This window comes from Choloepus didactylus, chromosome 7 (assembly GCF_015220235.1).
Source record: "Choloepus didactylus isolate mChoDid1 chromosome 7, mChoDid1.pri, whole genome shotgun sequence".
NCBI lineage: Eukaryota > Metazoa > Chordata > Mammalia > Pilosa > Megalonychidae > Choloepus > Choloepus didactylus.
The window spans coordinates 107,528,521-107,547,679 of record NC_051313.1 but is presented as its reverse complement, the minus strand read 5'-3'; the positions used below and the strand labels follow the sequence as shown (position 1 = coordinate 107,547,679).

The following is a 19,159-nucleotide window of genomic DNA, read 5'->3' as shown; positions in this document are numbered from 1 at the left end:
ATTATTTCATCCGAGTCCAGCAAAACAGGACTTATACCCATTTTATGAAGTAGAAGAATTGAGGTCTTTTAAATTAAAGGAAAAGAACACAACATGCTGCCTCTATTCCGAGCTACCTCATGGAACCTCATTTAATCTGGAAAAAAAAAAAGTGGGTAGAGAAGAGGGTCCTTCTTCCTATCCCGGAGGGGGTGCCACCCAGCCGTGCCCAACCAGGCCCCCCTGTGAGATGGACTGTGCTGCCTTTGCCACCAGATGAGGGCCCCAGGGGCTGCCGGGTCCTGTTCTCCCCGTCTCCCACGCACGCTGGGCATGCCTTGTGTTTAGATGTGTGTCTGCACTACCAGCTTACTGCTTCTGAGGTTCAGGTGAGTTCATCTCATGCAGTGTCCCATTCCACTTCTCTCGATGGCATCCTGAGGTAACAAGATGAGAGGACTGGGGCCAGGATGCATCAACATGCCCAAGGTTTAGAAAGTACAGTCCAGCTCCAACCTTGAGGTCTGCACCCAACAAGAATTCCTGCATATGTCCCCTCCCCTTCCTCCTCCCAGACTGCAAGAGGGGCCCAGCCCAGCTGCCGCGCCCCTCAGTAGACCAGGTGCCAGCCCACAGCTGTCTCTTCTCCATCACTTTCCCCAACCCAGGCATGCTGTCACGGGTGGGGCTGAGCTGGGCAGGGCAGCCCTGCATTGTATTCAGTGAAGCTGTTGGCTCCAGCAAGCAAATTCAGCCAGAGATTGATGCTGAGAAGCAGTTCTGACTGGTGAGAGCTGCCATTGATGGGTGGGAGGGGGTTTTGGTAGGTGGGTGGTGTCGGGCCCAGGTCGATCAAGGACCCTCAAATAAGAAAGAAATTAGAGTTCATAGGGGAAGGACTCTTGCTGGATTGAAAGAGAAGGGTTGGGGAACCTCAGGGGGGTCAGAGAGTGTGCATGACGAGGAAGTGACTGCAGGAAGGAAAAGAAGGAACCCCTGGAGGCTGGGAATGGCGAGTTGTAGGTCTTAGCTCCGGTTTTACTGTTCCCTTGGCTCAGTTTCCCCCTCTGTGCAATGGGGAGAACCACCCTCCTGCCCAGCTACCTTGCCAAGAGAAAGGGATTCAAGAAAGCAAAAATGGCCCATGAACTGCGGTCTAGGGAGTGCGAAGTGTTAACTGGGGAGACGTGTGTGTGTGTGTGTGTGTGAATCCTGTCCATCCCATATCTTTGCCAGGTGAAGAGGGAGCAAGAAAGGTGCAAGCCTAGAGCCCAGGTTGCCTTCCAGCCACTCACCAGGTCATGCCTGCCCCACTGCTCCCACTGCTGCTGCGATCCCTGCTCTCCCGACTGCTGCTGCCCGCCGCCCGCCTGGCCCGCCAGCACCTGCTGTCCCTGCTGCGCCGACTCGCCCGCCGCCTGGCCGCCCAGGACATGAGAGAGGCTTTGCTGGGCTGCCTGCTATTCGTCCTCAGCCAGCGACACCCGCCGGATGCAGGGGAGCCCTCCCGAGTGGCCCACCCAGAGAAGAGGGAAAGGCTAGCCCCCTCAAAGTGAGGCCATGAGTCCTGGAAGCTGCTGTGTCCAATAAAATGCTCTCTTTTGGAGTAGGACATCTTGGCCCTGTCACTGACCACAGCCTGTCCCAGTGGGCAGGAGACATGATCAGAGGCTGAGTGTGGGGAGCCTGACCAGGCTATGGGTCCCCACCCCCTCCTTTCCTCTCCCAACAATGTCTTCTGGAAGGATGCCCTGTGTCTAGCGGAAAACTGATCATCAGCTACTGCTCTGCAGTTCCTCCTGAGACCTAATCACATCTGGCCTCAGTGGAGAGGGGAACTGTCTCCCCAGCCAAATGGGGACATCCAGGTCCCATGAGGGACAAACCTTAACCCAGGAACAACTGGGAATTAAGCTGAGAGGCAAGATTTCAGTCCAGACTTTTGTCTTCAGCCTTAAGATAATAAAACCTTGATTCCCTAGGGAGGCAGACCTACACCCCCACCCCCCACAGCCCAGCATATAGTAGGTGTTAAATAAATGTTTGTTGATTGAATCTTGAGGTGCCTTCCAAAGTCTTGTCTGTCACCCTAACCTGGCCTGGCAGCTTTGGGGGGAGGTGGAAGGGGCCGGGGAGAGGACAGCTGCAAGGCTTCCTTTACTACCAGTTCCACTGTTGGTCTCAGTCCTCACTGCCTGAAAGTTTTTTGTGTGTCTACTTGTCAGTGTGTCACACTGTGACCCAGTAATGGGTTGAGTTTCTCTTGGAGGAAGGTTAGCTGGTCAGCTCAGGATAGGGTGGAAAGTGTCCCTGAGTGAGCCTGGGGACTCTTCTCAGCTGGTGGTGCGCAGAGGGAGAATTGTTTGGCAAAGAGCACTGCAAAGCACAACGGAGCACTGAAAAGATGTGATCTCATCCCAGCCAGAGATCTGGGGTGAGTGGGCATTACCTGAGGCGTTCACCTCATTTCCCCCTTCCCAATCGGAGGCCCCTCTGGGGTCAAATGAGTTGACAGATACATTTGCATCCCAGACTCCGGATAATTTGCTTATTGTTCCCATGCTAGAATCTTCCCTTTCCAAGTTAAGTCACAGGCACCAGGTTCGGAGGGAGATAATGTGGAATACAGGATGCTTTTGGGCCCATCCCCACACTTTTCAGAAGCCTGAAGGGGTAGAAGAAGAACTGAGACCAGAGCTGGGCACCCCCACCCTAGCCCGGCAGAAAGCTGCCAGGCCCCTGCCACCCACCCTTCGGCACAGCCTGCTGCCTCTCCGCGTGCTTAAGAGCCTTTGCACGTGCTCGACAGCCAGTGCACGTGCTCGCTCCTCTCCGGAAGGCGACCCGAAGGGGGGAGGGGTGGAATAAAGGGAGCCGGAGCCCCTCCTCGACACCCTTGACCCCCTCCCGCTCCGGGGCTATAGGCACCTACAGGTACCTCCTCCGCCGGTCGCCCTTCCCAGACCTGACGGGCCCCTCCCACTAGGCCTACTCCGGGCCTCTTTCCCCGCCCGCTTCCCAAACGGCTTCCCGCTTCCGAGGGGCGCCCGGCCCCGCCGAGCCGGCCGCGGAACGCGGGCCAGCCCGTCGCAGCCCCCTCTCCCGCCCTCCTGAGCTCCGGCAGACCCGCCGGGCAGCACAAGCCAGTCAGACCCGGCGCGGGCTGCGCTCTCCGGCCATGGCTACCGCCCCAGCTCCCAGGTGAGGAGGCCGGGCGGGGCCAGGGGCCCGCGGACCCAGGACTTCCGCTCCCCTCAACCCCCGACGCCCCCTCCCAAGTCTCAGCAGGTGTGCAGGGAGCAAAAGCGGGGAGACGAGTGCGGAAGGGGACGGCTGGCGGGGAGACCGGCGTGGGGGCGGGGCCTACGCTGTTCTCACGCTGCCCCGGCAGGGCGGGGCCGGGGCCGGGAGAGAGGCGGGGGAGGGGATATCAATGGAGTCGGAATCTGCGGTTTCTGGAAGAGGGTTCCACAAGGTCAGAAAATGGGCAGAAAACCAAGCTGGTAAAGAGGTTTTCTTGAATCCTGGCCGGGTATCCGTCCTCCCCTACAGAAGCACTAGGAACGGCCTGGAGTAGAGCGAGGGAAGTAAGTTGAGTCTGATCCTGAGAGGGTCGATCCTGTCTTTATTTAAAATTTTGATGTTTTGTTCATCAGGGATTTTTTTTTATTAATTTAGATTTATAAAAATATTTTATGCATATTTTTAAATAGGGTGTCCCCCACACTCCATTTACTGCCCAAGAAAAAAGAGAAGCAAGCATTCAATTTATCTTGAATGCTGAGGTTTTTTGGCCCTCTTAAATTTTGCGCCTCAGGCAAGTGCCTCTCCTCTCCCTAGTCCCAACTCTGCCACAGGCCATGGAGCCACAGTTACAAACACAACTGCAAATATAGACAGTCATGATCGTGTGCTGGTGATAAACCCGGAACTGAGCAAACAGGCTTCCATCAAACTCAGTTGGCTTGTCTGTGACAGCTGAGAGTACACAGGCCTGGGAAGAGGAGTGCAGAGTAGGAGGTGATGAGCCATGCTTGAGGCCTGGAAGTGGGAGGAGGAGGCTGGTCAAACCAGCCCTTCCCACCCTACCCCACTCCTGTGCCAGGGACTTGAGGGAGCCCAGGGAGGGTGAGAGACAGGCAGAGGGTGAAAACGACAGGCTGGGTCTGGCTAGGAAAACTTCAGGCACCGGCCTGTATGAGTTGGGGCTCTTGGAGGTCCCTGGCACATAGCCTGGGGAGGTGGCCCCAGAGGGGTGTGGGTGCTGGCTGGGGGCCCAGGCAGGGTGTACGCCAGATGGGCTTCTCTCCAGCAATAACAGCCCTGGCTGCCGCCATCCGCCAAGCCCGCTAGGCCCCGGGGGGTGGGGTGAGGACCTAGCCTTCCTGGGTCTGCTCTGTGACCCTCACCACATCCCTCTGGGCCCTTTCCACCTCTAGACCCCTTCCCAAACAGCTGAGGCCACTGGCCACAGGCCCAGCTATGCCTGGAAGTTGTCTGACCCTAGGCCTGCCACCCCCACAGACCCAGAGTTGGCAAGGAGGGTGGGGAGTGGAGGGCTAGGAGAGGAAGAAAGAGAGACTGGACAAACAAGAGGGTGGAAATGGGGGAGGCTGTGGACATAGACATGAAGCTGCCCTCAAGCCAGGGGCAGTGCCTAGGAAAATACCCCTCATACCCAACTTCCTGCCCACTGTTTAGTTAAGGCTGGGGGGACGATGATGTGTCGTCTCTGTGGGGGTTTCAGAAAGAGCCTGGAGCTAGAAGGTTGGGGACAACCCTTCTTGAGTAGTTTGGAGAGAGCCCCCACATCCTAAATACTAGATCTACCCTTCCCCTCAGGGCTTAGTCTGTTTCTTTCTGGGAACAGGGTGTGACTCTGCCTTATTCCTAGGAAATTAGTAATGCTAATTAATTAGTGTCTGCAGAGTCTCCTGGGGACAGGCCCCTTGGGTATTGGGGGGCGGGGCGGCTAGATTGGATTTTCTCTTCCAAGGACCTCTACAGCCTTTGGATCATCCTCTAGCACCAAGTGCCCCCCACATTCCATATACTGCCCAAGAAAAAAGAGAAGGTATCCTTCCCCTTCCTTGCTGTCCATCTCCTGGATAAGCCCACACCCTTCCTTTTTCAGCCACTGGAGGATGTGGGGTTCAGCAAGGCTTCCTACCTTCCAGGAATATCTCTAGGCTGGGACAACAGGATGCACTTCAGGATGTTAAGTCTGTTCCTGGCTTGTTTTCTTCCCATCCCTAACTGTGCCTCAGTTTCCCAAAGTTCTGGATTTAGAAAGGGTGAATCATGAGGGGTACAGGGCTTTGCTTCTTACCCACCCCCCTCCACTCCAGGGCACCATACATCCCCCTCCAACTCAAAGCTGCGGGTGGTGTGCTGTTTGAGTGTCTATGTGTGTTAGAGGTGGGATAACCCACTGCGGAGGTCACAGAACAATCGGTGGTCTTAAGTAGGAGGGATCTCACCAGGGGAGAAGGAGGGGGCAGGGGCAATCCTGAAGGAAGTGGAGAAGAGGTTCGAAAGGAAGAAGATGGCACTGAAGAGGGACATTGAAAGGGAAGAGGTGGAGTGTGGAGGAAAGGTGGCATGGGCAGGGTTTGGAGAGGGATAACAGAATGTCTGGGATGGAGTGCCCACATGGAGGCGTCCGGGCCTGTCTAAGCAGAGGGTTTGTCAATAGGAAAGTCCCGAGACTGGTTCCATAGGAGTTTGCTTAGCCCCAGGGGAGGAAACTAGGGGGCACCCAAGTTGGGGCTGTACCATCCACAAGGGCCCCTTTGATGGGGTAGGGTTTGGTGTGGCAGAGCCCAGAGGCCCTACCTATAATGATAAGAAGGCGAGGTGTGGACTAGGCGGCCCTGGGGGTGCAGGGTCTCGGGGGTGGGGGTCCCAGAGAGTCAGGAGCTGCTATGGGGGCGGTAGGGACGGTCCTGGGCGGGCTGGAGCCACCAGTGGGGGCGGGAGGCGGCCGGGGCTGGGCGCGCCGGGGCGGGCCCAGCCGAGGGCGGGTTTGAGCGCTGCGGCGGTCGCGGGAAGCCGCCAAGAGCGCGCGCAGATCTCAGCGCGGGAGGATCTCTTCTCGAGCAGTTGTTGCCCTGGGCTGGAGTCTGGGGACCTCAGGGGCGGAAGGCGCCGCTTGCCGCCTGCCACGTGGTCGGGGAGGCCGGGCCTGACTGGTACGCGGCCGGGAGAGGGGACGCCCGGGGTAGGTCCCTGCTGGCCCCGCGTGGAGGCGCCGCTGCACGTGTGGTGAGGACCCTCCAGGGCGCGGGGGGACCCTGCGGGGAGGGAGGCCCGAGGGGGGCGTGGGCGGCCTGGCTCCCGGTCTCGAAGCGCGCTGTTGCCACGCTGACCTCCACAAGGAGCAGGCGACCAGATAGTTAATCCCGATGAGTCTTGTTGGTACAGACAAGGGGCTACGCCTCTGACTGCGCTGATTTAGGAGTAAGAAGGGGGATGCTGCCTTTTAAATCTCCGCCTTTTTCTGGCTGTACTCTTGTCCCTGACCTCTCCTTCCAGGGCGCGTCCTCATTTACTCCCAGAGAGAGGACTCTTCGATCGCTCAGTGACACCCGTCCCGGGTTTTCCTCCCAGGGTAGAGCGGTGGTGGGTGAAGGCGGGTCCCACCCCTGCCCCTTGCCCCTCTCTGAGCCTTCTCCAACCCCATGGCTGCCCCTATGCCCCTTGGTAACTTTTTTTTGTTCTCCTTAACATCCTGCTTGTTTATTTACTAGGGTATGTGTGCCGAATAGGGGGAGGGGTGGGTCTTAAACCTGACACGCATGTCAGGCTGGGAGGGACCCCCCCCCTTAGTTGGAGCAGTTTCCCCATCTTCCAGTCTACAGAGCTAACTGGAAAACAGCCTTCATACCTCCCTTCCCACCCTAGAAGAAGCCTAGAATAAGCTTGCACATTGAGTTCGAATCCTGGCTCTCTTGCTCACTAGCTCTGTGACCTTAGGCAAGTGACTCAACCTCTCTGAACCTGCCCCTTCTGTTCAGTGGAGACAATTTAGTACCAGCTTATGGGTGGTTGTAAGGAAAGGTGGGGAAGGATCTGCAAGTAGTGACTAGCCCCGTCAATGTTAACTCATGTGGGATCCTGGGAAGTGGAGAATTTGATGTTATCACAAGGGTGTTTCTAGAAGCTGGATGCATGGAAAGTGTTGGGGAGTGGGGCCTGAGGGGAGGGAGTTGTTCAGTTTGGTGGCTGTTTCCAGGGCCACTTCTCAGCAGGGCAAGGCCTGGCTGGAGGGACACCAGATGCTCTGAGCTGGTATATCCCTAGTCGCTGCTGGGCAAAGGCAGACAAGAAGGTCAGGGTGTGGCAGGGGGAGGGGGCTGCCCTGAAGTTGAATTGTTACCAGCACTAGGATGGGGGCTGCTGAGAACAAAGAGCAGGGGTATAGCTGGGGGAAGGGTAGAAATAAATACTTCTTTGAGCCTAAGCCAGGTTTCAAACTACCTGCTTTTAACTGCTAGGAACCTTGCTGGTGGGGAATGGTGCACTGGGTATGCCAAGGTGGGGAGAGACGGAGGTTCCCCTCCCTGCTACCAGATCTCTCAGGCTAATAGAAAACTTAACACTGAGCCTTCCCTGCCCCACCCATCCCAGAGCAGAGCTCTCTTGCTCCCCTCCCTCTAGAAAATGTAAATACTATTATTCACCACTCTGACCCCAGTGCCTAGAATGGTGCCTGACTGGCATGCAATAAATGTTTGTGGAAAGGAAAGGATGAATTAAAGAAGCCCTCTGCCGCCACCCGGAGTTGTGTGGGTCTTCTCCTCCCCTCCCTGTCCCTACAACCCCAGTGTGGTTTGGAGGGCTGAGGAAGGCCTTTGGAGAGTCTGGAGCTTGCCCAGGAAGGGTTTGGAGGGGAGGGAAAGCCCCTTTGAGGGTCTGGGTTGGGGGTGGTCTCCAGCTGCTTCTGTCAGTTGACCTACCCCCCTCAATACCCTGTTTAGAGTCCTTGGTCTATCTCCCTAGCTACAGGGGTGGTTTTATCTCCAGAGTGTGTGAGGTTTCTCAGAATGAGCCCTGCTCCCTTCCCGCCCTCCCAGCGAGGCCTGAGGGGTTCTTTCCTGCTATGCCTCCTACTGTCTTTTCATTCTGGACTCCCACCCAGGAACCCACTGACAAGATCTGCTCCCTGACCTAGGACCACCTCCAGGCTCCCTCTGCTGACAAGCCAGAGCATCTGGTGAGTGCGGTGGGGAAGCCTCACACCCCAAACTGTGTGACTTGGTCCCAGAGTTAGGCCCGCACATGGGGAGATGCACCTGTGCACCTGCCTGGCTCACTGTGCATCTGCTAGTGCCAGGGTGCCTCACCCCACAAGTGGGGAACAGGAGAGGGACACTGATGGGAGGCTAGGAGCTTTGGGGCTCTGCAGTTAGTCAGGGCCTGTGTCCCCAACCCTTTCAGTCTCCCTTCAAAGTTGTTCTCTGAAAGGGGAAGAAGACAGGGGTCTGGGATTGAGTCAGAGAGGAACTGAGGGGGTTGGGGAGACCTTGGCAGCAGGACTGTGGAGACAGGAGAGGGCCTGAGCTAAGTTGTGGAAAGGGCTGGGTTCCAACACCCATTGCAAAATATTTTCCTGGAAAACTGTCCCAGAAATGGAAGGAACTAGGAAACCCCTCGGCAGTGACTTGTAAGAAAGTGCCACCAGCAGAGAGGCCAGAGTCTGAGGTTGGGGTGCCTCCAGAAGAGGACAGGTTCTCCAACCCCACCCTGTCAGCCACAGACCTAGGGGCGCCCCAGGGAGGAAGGAAAGACTTGTAGGGAGGGCCTGGGAGGCCCCAGGGCCTCAGCCTTTAGGCCCTTCACTGCTGCTCCTGCAGGCCTGCTTGCTCTGTGCCCTCCTTCTCTCCTCCCCCTTAACCCTCCGTGCTCTATCTCTTCCACTGGTTCCCTCCTCCTGTCCCTCCTTCCCTTGTCGTCACTGTCCCTGACCCCTCATCCTCTTCCCTGCCTTCTTTGACTGTCTTTCCCTCCCTCTCAATTATACTTCCTCCTCCTTCCCTCTAGCTCTCCACCCTCCTATTCCCCAGCTTACAAACTGCTTCGTCTGCTGGATAATAATAGCGGTGGCAGCGGCCAGGCTGGGAGCCAGGTAGAGCCTGAGCAGGCAGGGGGGCCCCGGAAAGGACTGGCCTGAGGGCAGGGTGCTGGGTGGGGGGCAAGGGGCAGAACCTGCCCAGGCTGAGCAGTCATGAGGAGGAGGGCCAGGAGGGGTCCTGTGAGACTCTGGCTTGCCTGTTCTGTCTGTCTTGGCCTGCCGGAGTCCGAGGAGGCCTGCGGGAAAGCAAGGCCAAGACAAGGCCTCACACTGCTTCTGCCCCCAGCAAACCTCAGACGGAGGGAGCTGTCAGCCAGGCAAGACCAGGAACACCATCACCATGACAACCAGTCACCAGCCTCGGGACAGGTACAGGGGCCCCGGGTTGGGATTTAGGGGAGTGGAAACGGTTCTTTGGAGGTCTGGATGTGGTGTCCTTGGGAATTTGGGTTTGCCAGTACTCACTGGCTTTCTGGCCAGGGGCTGTGAGTCAGGTCAGAGACAGGGTGGGGGCCATGCAGCTGGGTGCTGGCTGGATATCTGTGGGGAGGCCTGGGGTGGGTGGGTGGCAGTCCCTCCTGGGCCTGTCAGTGTTTCCACTGTTGCTCTCCAACCAGCCAGCAGTTTCTGGCCCCACCCGCCACCACTAGGGAGGTGTTTGGCAGCATCCCTCATTCCTGAGCACATCTGACAGAACTGCCTTCTGCCTCCACCTCAGATGACCCCGGCCCACTCTGCCTTGATCTGGACCTTCCTCCTGTATCCCCACCTCTGGAGCCTGTGAACTCCCTCGTTACAGCTGAAATTAGGATCATGCCTGAGTGTTTTAGGGGAGAGGCTGTAGCTTGATTCAAGTTGTCTGAGGGGTCTAGGGCCTAAGAAAGTTAATGCAGTGATTCCTGGGATCCAAAACTCCTTCCAGGGGCCTGGCCCTGTTTCTCCTTCCAGCTTGGGCCTCCCTGACCCCATCACGTCTCCCCTGCCCACCGTGTCCCCCTCCTGTCCCAAAGGTCACAAAACTAGGCCACTTCTGGCTGTGGGACCTTGGGCACTTAGCTTCATCTCTCTGGGACTGTTTCCCCTTCTATAAAGTAGGCATAAGAATATTCATTTCCCAGGGATTTATTGGGTGTGTGTGTGTGTGTGTGCGTGCTATTAAGTACATGCCCTGTGTTAGTTTCCCCCCTTCCATTCCCAGGCTGCCTGCCTGCCCCCACCCCAGCTTTACCACGCCTATAGCGGTTCCCTGAACCCCATTTTTCTTTCCTCTCATCAAGATTTACGTGGTGCTCTTCCTTGTTTCCTAGCCCCAGTTCTAATCCTCTATCTTGTGTGACCTTGGCTGGGAACTTCTCCCTCAGTTCTGGGCTATGAACCTCTTCTCCAAGGTGGGGAGCATATGAGGGAGGTTGGGGGCTGTAGCTGTCATGATTCAGGCCTGCCCAGTTGGGGCGCATGCCCAGTCCCTACCTGGTGTGAGGCCTGCTTGCAGTCCAGACCTCTTTGCTCTGGCCAGATCTGTCTCCTCTGTGCCTTGGGCTTCATCTCTGCCATCTCTGTGACGAAAGTAAGTGTGGGGAGGTTATGAGAAGCATGTCTGGAAATCACCGTGGGAGGGGCCTGGGCTGCTGAACTTGCTGGGAAGGCCTGCTCCGGGGAGGCTGGCCCACCCCAGACATGGTGCTGAGGTATAGGGCTTGGGGAGGTACCCCAGCCCAAACTGGGGCAGTCCTTACTGATGCTGGGGCCTTGACGTCCAGTTGGCTGAGATCTTCTGGCCTGTGCTAGGTGGTGTAACCTATAAAGCTGGTTCTGTCTGGGGCAGGAAAAAACACTTCCCTCCCTTCCCAGCAGCCCCAAGGCACCCCGCCTTCCTGCCCAACTAGGTCCAGAACGGGCTGGGAGTTTCTTGACCTCTCAGTCCTCTTTGGAGGGCCACACAGTCCCTGCCCAGACAGTGTAATCATTTCCATCCTGCCCTGGGGTGTGGGGGTGGGTGGTGAAGGAGACACCAGCTTTCCCACAGCCCTTCAGCAGGATTTCCAAAATCATCTCCGGATGTGTGGGTCACAGTGGTTCCCAGCCTGCAGGTCCTCTGAGCCTTCCGGGCCCTTGGTTTGTTGGCCATGCCATTCAGCCCTTTGTCCCTGGCCCCTCTCTGGACTTGCTTCATGCCCTTTTCCCTAACCTAGCCCCTCCCCCAGCTGCCACCTCTCCACCTCCCAAAAGGCACACACCTGTGGGGGGGTACATGTGCATGGGACAACTCAGGGGCATCTGGAGAGACTAAAGAGCAGGGAGGGAGGGTCTTGCCCAGGTTGGGTCTGGAGAAGGAGGGTGGGATGGAGAGACACTCTGGGCCCTCTTTCCTCTGCCTTCCCCAGGTACAAAGCCGTCTGGCTCATCTTCTTCATCCTGGGCCTGGGCACACTGCTCCCCTGGAATTTTTTCATGACGGCCACTATGGTGAGGCTTGGGGAGGACTGGGTTGTGCAAGGCCCGGGGCTCTGAACCTACAGGCATGGAGCCAACACTCCCCAAACACTCTGCCTCCAACCCCCGCAGTATTTCACAAACCGCCTGGAAAAGTCCCAGAATAAGTCCCTGGACACTGCTGAACTGGGCAAGGACATCCAGGCCTCGGCCACCCCTGCAGCACCACTGCCGGAGAAGAATTCTCTCAGTGCCATCTTCAACAACGTCATGACTCTCTGTGCCATGCTGCCTCTGCTGTTCTTCACCTGCCTCAACAGCTTCCTACATCAGAGGTGGGCCCCCGTCCGCACCCCGCCATCTTCTGCAGCGGCCCCAGCCCAATCCCTCCTGGGAGCCTGGCTTGACCGTCCCTCCTCGGCCACCCTCGGCCTCTCTCGGCAGGATCCCACAGTCCATCCGGATTCTGGGCAGCCTGGTGGCCATCCTGCTGGTGTTCATGATCACTGCCATCCTGGTGAAGGTGGAGCTGGATGCTCTGTCCTTCTTCATCATCACCATGATCAAGATCGTTCTCATTAACTGTGAGCTGGGGCCTGGAGAGGGCCTACAGGGCAGAGACCTCCCCACACATCCCCACCTGTCTTTCCGACCCAGGGTCAGCCAGAGAGGAGCCCCGTTTCTCCCCCTGGAGGAAACGGGTGCCACGGGCTGTGGGGATTCAGAAGCCTAGGCAGGCATAGACCAGGGAGGTTGGGGGGCAGAGAGAATGGCAACTTGGTATCAGGACTCACTGGGGACAGAGCAGGAATTCCAGGGACCCGTTTTTCCCTGGACTACCCCCAACCACCAGCCACAGTGGAAGTGAGTCCTGCCCCGACCCCTGTCTCCAACTGACATTTGCTTTGTTCTTCCAGCGTTTGGTGCCATCCTGCAGGGCAGCCTGTTTGGTCTGGCTGGCCTCCTGCCTACCAGCTACACGACCCCCATCATGAGCGGCCAGGGCTTGGCGGGCTTCTTCGCCTCAGTGGCCATGATCTGTGCCATTGCCAGTGAGTCCTGCTGCCCACCTGCTGGTTGTCCTGGTTATTGTGGGGAGAAGGGGAAGGGGCTTGTCCTTGATCACTGGCTCCACCCACCCCAGGTGGCTCAGAGCTGTCAGAAAGTGCCTTCGGCTACTTTATCACAGCCTGTGTTGTCATCATTTTGGCTATCGTCTGTTACCTGGTCCTGCCCCGGCTGGTGAGCAGTGGGGGAGACATGGGTTTTGGGTGTGGGAGGCCCAGGGCTCCAGGCCAAAACCTTGGGGGAGAGGGGAAGCAGGAATTCTGGAGTTCCACCTGAACCCACCTCCTCTGTCTCCCTTACTTGATAGGAGTTCTACCGCTACTACCAGCAGCTCAAGCTCGAAGGGGTCAGGGAGCAGGAGACCAAGTTGGACCTCATTAGTAAAGGTCTGAATGGCCTGGAGGAGCTGGGATGTAGGATGGCATGCTGGGCAGGAGGCGGCCTGGGCAAAGATCACAAGAATGAGTGCACTGTATTTGTGGACAGTGATGAGCAGAGGAGGACAGGGGGACTGGAGGTGGGGTAGAGGGGACAATGAGAAATAAAAGCTGGAAAAGATAAAATGGGGAGAGATCCCAGATGACCTTGAATCTGGAGGCATTTGGACTGAAGGCATAGGAAGCAATTTTAGATTCTTCGACAGGGGAATAACTTGACCTGATGTAGCCAGGAGAGGTCAGGACCCCCGGGGGCTCAAGCTATGGTGATTTGAAGGGGAAATCTGGGCTCAGTGTTCGGGTGGGGCTGTGGACTGGCTAAGGGGGTGCACACCCTCAAACCACCCCAGCCCTTTTTAGGAATGTTTGCCTTGCTGCCTGTTGCTTTGTCCTCCATGATTTGATAGACCTTCCACCATCTGTCTCCCTACCAGGAGAGGAACCAAGAACAAGGAATGAGGACTCTGGGGCTTCAGCCCCCACCACCAACAGCCCCTCTGTCAAGGTCATCTTCAAAAACGTATGTGGGCCAGGATGTCCTGCCCTCTACCCCTCACTCTTTCTCCTGACTTTGCTCACTCCACCCCCCTACCCCATACCACCCAACTCCTTCCTAAATCATTTGAGACAGCCTCCTCCCCTGGATTCTCTTTCCTGCATATTTGTGTGTATGTGTGTGTGTGTGTGTGTGTGTGTGTCAGGGTGGGGGGTGTTCATGGTTCTTTAGAGCACAACCACCATGAAGGTTACAGTGACCTGGGTGAATCCCGTACCCCTTTTTTTTCCAGATCTCAGTCCTGGCTTTCTCCGTCTGCTTCATCTTCACAGTCACCATTGGGATATTTCCTGCCGTGACTGCTGAGGTCAAATCCACCATCGCAGGCACCAGTGCCTGGAGTAAGGATGCAACTGGTTCCAGGGATGGGGGTGGGGGCATGGCCTTGAGCAGGACTGGGAGTGGGGGAGAAAGGGAGCCTGGGTTGCCTTTTCCCCAGCCAGGCTCTCCTGGGTTCATTGGCCCTTTCCTGGGCTGGAAGCAGATTCCTCATTTTATAGCTAAGGAAACGGGCCTGGTGAGGGTCAGGGTTGCTAAATCTGCTTCTCTGGGCCTGATAACCATCCTTTCATCTGCTTCCTCTTCCAGAAGACTACTTCATTCCCGTATCCTGTTTCTTGACTTTCAATATCTTCGACTGGCTGGGTCGGAGCCTCACAGCCATTTTCATGTGGGTAAGTGGAGGAAGAGAAGGCCCAGTGGTGGGGAAGACTAGCCTGAATCCCAGAAAAGGAACCCAAGAAGGCATGGCGGTAAGGGGACCCCCCCACACACACACACCACACACACACACACACACACACCACACACACACACACACACACACCACACACACACACCCCTGTATAATCACACACACACACACACACACACACACACACACACCTGTATAATCACTACCCAGATCAAGATTAATGACATTTCTAGCACCCCAGCAGTCTCCACTGCATCCCTTCCCAATCAGCACCAGGCTCGGAGATTTCAGTCCAGGGGGTCTGGGTGTGCCCTTGTGGCAGGACTGGGCTGAGCTCTGCCCTGGTTACCCACAGCCTGAAAAGGACAGCCGCTGGCTGCCAAGCCTGGCGGTGGCCCGGCTGTTGTTCGTGCCGCTGCTGCTGCTGTGCAACGTCCAGCCTCGCCGCTACCTGACTGTGGTCTTTGAGCACGATGCCTGGTACATCATCTTCATGGCTGCCTTCGCCTTCTCCAATGGTTACCTCGCCAGCCTCTGCATGTGCTTCGGGCCCAAGTGAGTAGGGCCGGGTAGGAGATGAGCAGTGTCAGACAGGGTCCAGAGCTCCAGTGGGGGACACTCAGTGCGGGGAAAGAGAGGGCAAAAGGAGATTCCCTGACCCTGGAGCTGAGGGTTCCCAGGTTGAGGGGGGCATGGGAGGGCAGGGTTCCTCAGTGTAGGTGGAGATGTGGGAGGAGGCTCTCAGGGTGACACGGAAGGCAGCCCCCGGTGCGCATCCTCCCCAAGAGGGAGAAGTCAGTTTGGGGTCAGGATGGATTGCTCAGCAGAATTTGAGGTGCTCAGGCAAATTCCCTTATCCCTGACCCTGGTTGGGTCAGGGGGCCACCCTCAGGTGAACTTGCTCTCCCTGCTTTAGGAAAGTGACGCCGGCTGAGGCGGAGACAGCAGGAGCCATCATGGCCTTCTTTCTGTGTCTGGGCCTGGCACTGGGAGCTATCTTCTCCTTCCTATTCCGAATAATTGTGTGACCACAGCTGGCCAGAAGAACTGTGCTGCCCGCCTGCTTTCTGCCACCTTCCTTTTTCATCCAAGGATGGGCAGGGGGGCCAGGAGAGTTTCTCTTCTAGCTGACCTCTTCCTTCTCACTGCCTGTGCTGGGTTGGGGCAGCATCCTGGGGAGGGAGCCTCTGTGGAAGGACAGCGGAGACCATGATGGGCCTGAGGGTTGCAGCCCAGGGAGGGGGTGCAGTCTCATCTGCCCGAGTCCCCCGCACTTGGCTCAGGCTAATCCCTGCTTGAGAAGACAGCAGAGGCTCCTGGGCGCTGTGAGTGAGTTGTATGTATATTTGTACATATATACGTTTGTCTGCCTGTACCAGGGGTGGCTGGGAGCCAGAACTGACCGTTGTATGGTCCGATCTGATACTTCCCCTCCCTCCTGTCTCCTGGTATGTTCCCTTCCCTGCTCCCCATGCTAGTCCCTACCCATCATCCTCCTTATTCAGTTGCCATTTTATTGCCTTTTTTATACTCAACAGCAATCAGGTGCCTGCAGAGGCTCTCTCATTAAATAAACCTGTTTTTTTTGGTTGGTGTTTCCCCCCCCCTCCCTCTGTGGCTCCCTGTGCCCTCAAGCCCTGGCTTCATGCCCTGGAAAGGGTGACGGCCTAAGTTTGAGGGGAATGAGCATGACCCAGCCTGGGTTTAGGTCCAAGGGAAGACAACCTTCTTGGTCTTAAAGGGGCTGCAGTGCCCCCTAATGGGGTCCCAGGGAAGGTGCAAGCCTGGAGCCAAGACATCCTGACTATTGGCCCAGACAGAGAAAAGCCAAGTTTTTCTTGGCTGCTTTATTCCTTCTTTCACAGGACTGGGGATGGAGACAGCTCTTTTCCTTTGTCTTCACTGCCACCCCCTTCACTGTGTCCTCATCCCTCAGCCCCAGGAACGAGCTCTCCAGAACTGGCCATCCCACCCCCCATGCCTTCTGCTTCTGGCTGCTTTCCCGCACCACCAGGCAGGCAGAGGCTGAGGCCTGACAGTTCCTCCCTGCCTGGCGCCCTGCCCTGACACTAAAACTCAGCCTTCTTGGGGAACAAGGGACCTGTGTGTTCTCACATTGAAGCTGGGCCTTCCCTATCTCATCCCAAACTCTAGCCTAGGGACGAGTGGATTTGTAGGGAACCTGGAGGAATGCCATGGGTGGGGGCCCTACTGCTGGAGACCTGCGTCTCAAAAATGACTCTTCCTGATTGAAAGTGGGGGCAGAGCCCTGGCCCTCGGGCCGGTGCATGTCTCAGACTCCTCCCAGAAGGCAGGAGGTGTTCACACAGCCCATTCCACTCTGATTCCTGACCAGCAGATTGCTCCAGAGTTAAGGGCCGTTACACATATTTTAAAGGCTCTCTGATGAGCCCTCAAGCTCTAATGGAGTAGTTAAGTATACAGTTGTATTGCAGACTGAAGTCCATGTACTAATTTGTTAAACCAGGGTACATATCTGAGAGGAACATTGGAGAATTCTTTCTCCAGTCTGGGGTGTGGTTTGGCAATGAGTCAAGTGGAAATACTCTTTTCCCTTCCCTCCTCACCCTCAGTCCTCTGTTACTTCCCCATTTTATCCAAAACCTGAGAATCCTGTTGGGCTCCTCAGTGACCTGTTTCCTCCCTGGATCCCTTCCCCCTTTCAGGCCCTTGCTACCTGCCTGGCCTGACTTCCTTCTTCCCAGGTCTCCAGTCCATCCTGCTGATTGCATGGCCACAAGAATAATATGAAAAATTAAGGCCTATGCTTGCTGTCTTCCTGGAGCCTGCTCCTATCTTCCAGAGCATTTCCTGATTTTATACCAGCAGCAGCTAGTTTGTGCAATTTCCTTCTCCGCTGCATCTCAGACCTTTTGTAAACTTATCTTCTACCAAATTAGTATCTTACTCCACCTAACACCCAGACATGTTTTTGAGGGTAGAGTCTACATTTTACTAATGTCTTGAATCTTCAAGCTACAAGCACTGTACCTGATTCCCAGAGGTGCTTAGAAAATGTTTGCTTCATCGTATTGGCTTGTCCTAAGGTGGGACATTTTTCTGCACACAAAGAAGTCAATTGCAATGATGTGATGGCTCCTGACCACCAGGTGCTCTGCAGGCGAACCACCTTGGGGTGGGGCAGGGTTGGGTGGGGGCCTCCTCTGTGTGTCCTCACCACTTGACTCTGCTTCCTATAAGGTTGGAAAGGCTGAGTGTGAGAATCTGTCAGGTATCCCTGGCCCTGCATGACTTGCTACTGCTCATTACCTTCTTTCCACGTGACGTTTCTTCTTGAAGCATCTGTGTATTCAGCAGCTGTCCTCACTAGGGTGGCTGCCCCTGCAGAAATTTCCCTCGTTTACTCTTTTTATGGTGAATTGCTGGGGTTTCAAACACTTCTGAAAAGCTAAGAGCCCCAGTAAAATCAGCACCCATCATTGAAAATAGAAGATATAATTGACTTTATTGGAATATATCTGCGTATCTCTGAGGTGAGTGTGGAAAAAGCCCAGTGAAGACAGTGTAAGGGGGATGACAAAGAGAATCACAATTCCTGGAAATGCCAATTGTTCTCAGAGAAACTGCAATAGAAACTTAAAAGGGATGTAAGCAAGGAAATGCAGAGTCATTGTAAGAGAGAGCCCTATGCTCCGGCCAGCAGGCCCTGGCTGAAACCCACTGAGTCTTACGGGAGAGTGGCAGATAGAGGGAGGTCAGCCAGCAGAGAGACAGGTCAGGTTGGCAGGACCCGCCAAGGCTCTTGAGGCCTGCCTGGTTCCTGGGACAAGTTAGCATTCAGTGTGGAGATGGACAGCTCAGAGGGGCAGAACGCAAATCCCTCAACCCATTTATGGCCCTGTGACCTGGCTGGCTCCTTTAGCCAGTCCGTGTTAGTGGGTGGGTGCCTTTGGGGAGGTGTGCACACCCAGAACCCTCTGCAGCCTTGGCAGCCCTGGTGCTCCCTGGGAATGAGCAGGTTGGCAGTCTGGCTGCAGGTTGCAGGGTGAGCCCTCTGAGCCAGCTGGACCCTGTAAAGTTGCTTGTCTTGGCTGTCCTGCCTTACTCGGCCTCTGCCGATGACAACTGCCCTCTCCCAGGCCTTTCCGAGGTGGGTGGAGGAAGCGTGGGCTTCTGTCCTGGGCCTGTCCTGTACCAGCTGTGCGGCCTTGGACAAGCCTGTAGCCCCAGCTCCTCACCCTTAAAGCCCGTAACAATATGTCTGGTCTTGCTGCGGAAATTAAGGGATCCTGAAGGACAGCCTGGAAGCAGGAAGTGAAGACACACTGGAGCCACGCGGCACCTTGGTCATCAGGAAGCGCCTCAGTACGGCAGCCACTCCCCTCCACCTCTACAATCAATTCGCCTCGCTTCTCCTCATCCCCTCCCGTCTCCCGCGCCGCTCGTTCCCCTACCCTGGAACTCCAGCCCCTCAGAACCAAACCTCGCTTCCGCCACCCCCGCCATCCCCAATGCGAAACACTAGGGTCCCCGCCCCGCGAGGACCGCAGAGAACCGATAAGACTCTCACAGCGGCGCCGTGGGAGGGGCGCGGGAGCTGCGGCCCTTCCCAGCCCAGCCCCGCGGCGCGGAGGGGTGTGACGTCACGCGGCCCGCGCGCCCCCTGGCGGGAGAGCGGCTCCCACTTCTCCGCGCGTCCGCGTACTGGGCGACTGACTCACTCCACTGCCCCTTGTATCTGGATGACCTCGAACCAGGCGCTTTCCGTCTCGGAGCCGCTCATCTGTGAAGCAGGGATACTGACATTTGCCCTGCCAGCCTCGCGGGGTCGCGAAACTCCACCGAGGATCATCACTTTCGCCAGCCACTGTCTGTGCTCACGCCTACACTGGGTCATACAATCCCCCGACAATTATGACGTGCCGACTCTGCCCATT

At 56.5% G+C, this 19,159-nt stretch overlaps 2 protein-coding genes across 7 annotated transcripts; both read left to right on the top strand.

The window, feature by feature from the left end:
* The first annotated feature begins 607 nt into the window (after positions 1-607).
* MYMX (myomixer, myoblast fusion factor) lies at positions 608-2,025 on the top strand. Of its 2 annotated transcripts, none has more exons than XM_037844559.1 (2): positions 608-766; positions 1,267-2,025. In XM_037844559.1, exon 2 carries the CDS (start codon positions 1,281-1,283, stop codon positions 1,533-1,535), a length of 255 nt encoding a protein of 84 aa, XP_037700487.1. In that variant the 5' UTR covers positions 608-766; positions 1,267-1,280; the 3' UTR covers positions 1,536-2,025. The 2 variants fall into 2 exon arrangements, with proteins under 2 accessions (XP_037700487.1, XP_037700486.1); XM_037844558.1 differs by having other exon boundaries at positions 1,216-2,025.
* A 980-nt stretch (positions 2,026-3,005) lies between these two features.
* Positions 3,006-17,708, top strand: SLC29A1 (solute carrier family 29 member 1 (Augustine blood group)). Of its 5 annotated transcripts, none has more exons than XM_037843836.1 (14): positions 3,006-3,180; positions 8,120-8,194; positions 9,339-9,421; positions 11,437-11,518; positions 11,618-11,820; positions 11,930-12,069; positions 12,403-12,537; positions 12,630-12,727; positions 12,861-12,939; positions 13,425-13,510; positions 13,779-13,887; positions 14,135-14,220; positions 14,596-14,795; positions 15,157-17,708. In XM_037843836.1, exons 3-14 carry the CDS (start codon positions 9,393-9,395, stop codon positions 15,266-15,268), a joined length of 1,359 nt encoding a protein of 452 aa, XP_037699764.1. In that variant the 5' UTR covers positions 3,006-3,180; positions 8,120-8,194; positions 9,339-9,392; the 3' UTR covers positions 15,269-17,708. The 5 variants fall into 5 exon arrangements, with proteins under 5 accessions (XP_037699764.1, XP_037699765.1, XP_037699763.1 ...); XM_037843837.1 differs by lacking the exon at positions 3,006-3,180 and adding an exon at positions 6,041-6,170; XM_037843835.1 differs by lacking the exon at positions 3,006-3,180 and adding an exon at positions 6,042-6,243.
* The last annotated feature ends 1,451 nt before the right edge of the window (positions 17,709-19,159 follow it).

What these genes read in the sequence shown, in the direction of transcription:
- MYMX (XM_037844559.1), top strand. Translation starts at nt 1,281, where the DNA reads ATGCCTGCCCCACTGCTCCCACTGCTGCTGCGATCCCTGCTCTCCCGA.
- SLC29A1 (XM_037843836.1), top strand. Translation starts at nt 9,393, where the DNA reads ATGACAACCAGTCACCAGCCTCGGGACAG. An exon ending in CATGATCTGTGCCATTGCCA is followed by an intron (nt 12,538 to 12,629) that starts GTGAGTCCTGCT and finishes CACCCACCCCAG; the next exon opens with GTGGCTCAGAGCTGTCAGAA. An exon ending in ACCTGGTCCTGCCCCGGCTG is followed by an intron (nt 12,728 to 12,860) that starts GTGAGCAGTGGG and finishes CTTACTTGATAG; the next exon opens with GAGTTCTACCGCTACTACCA.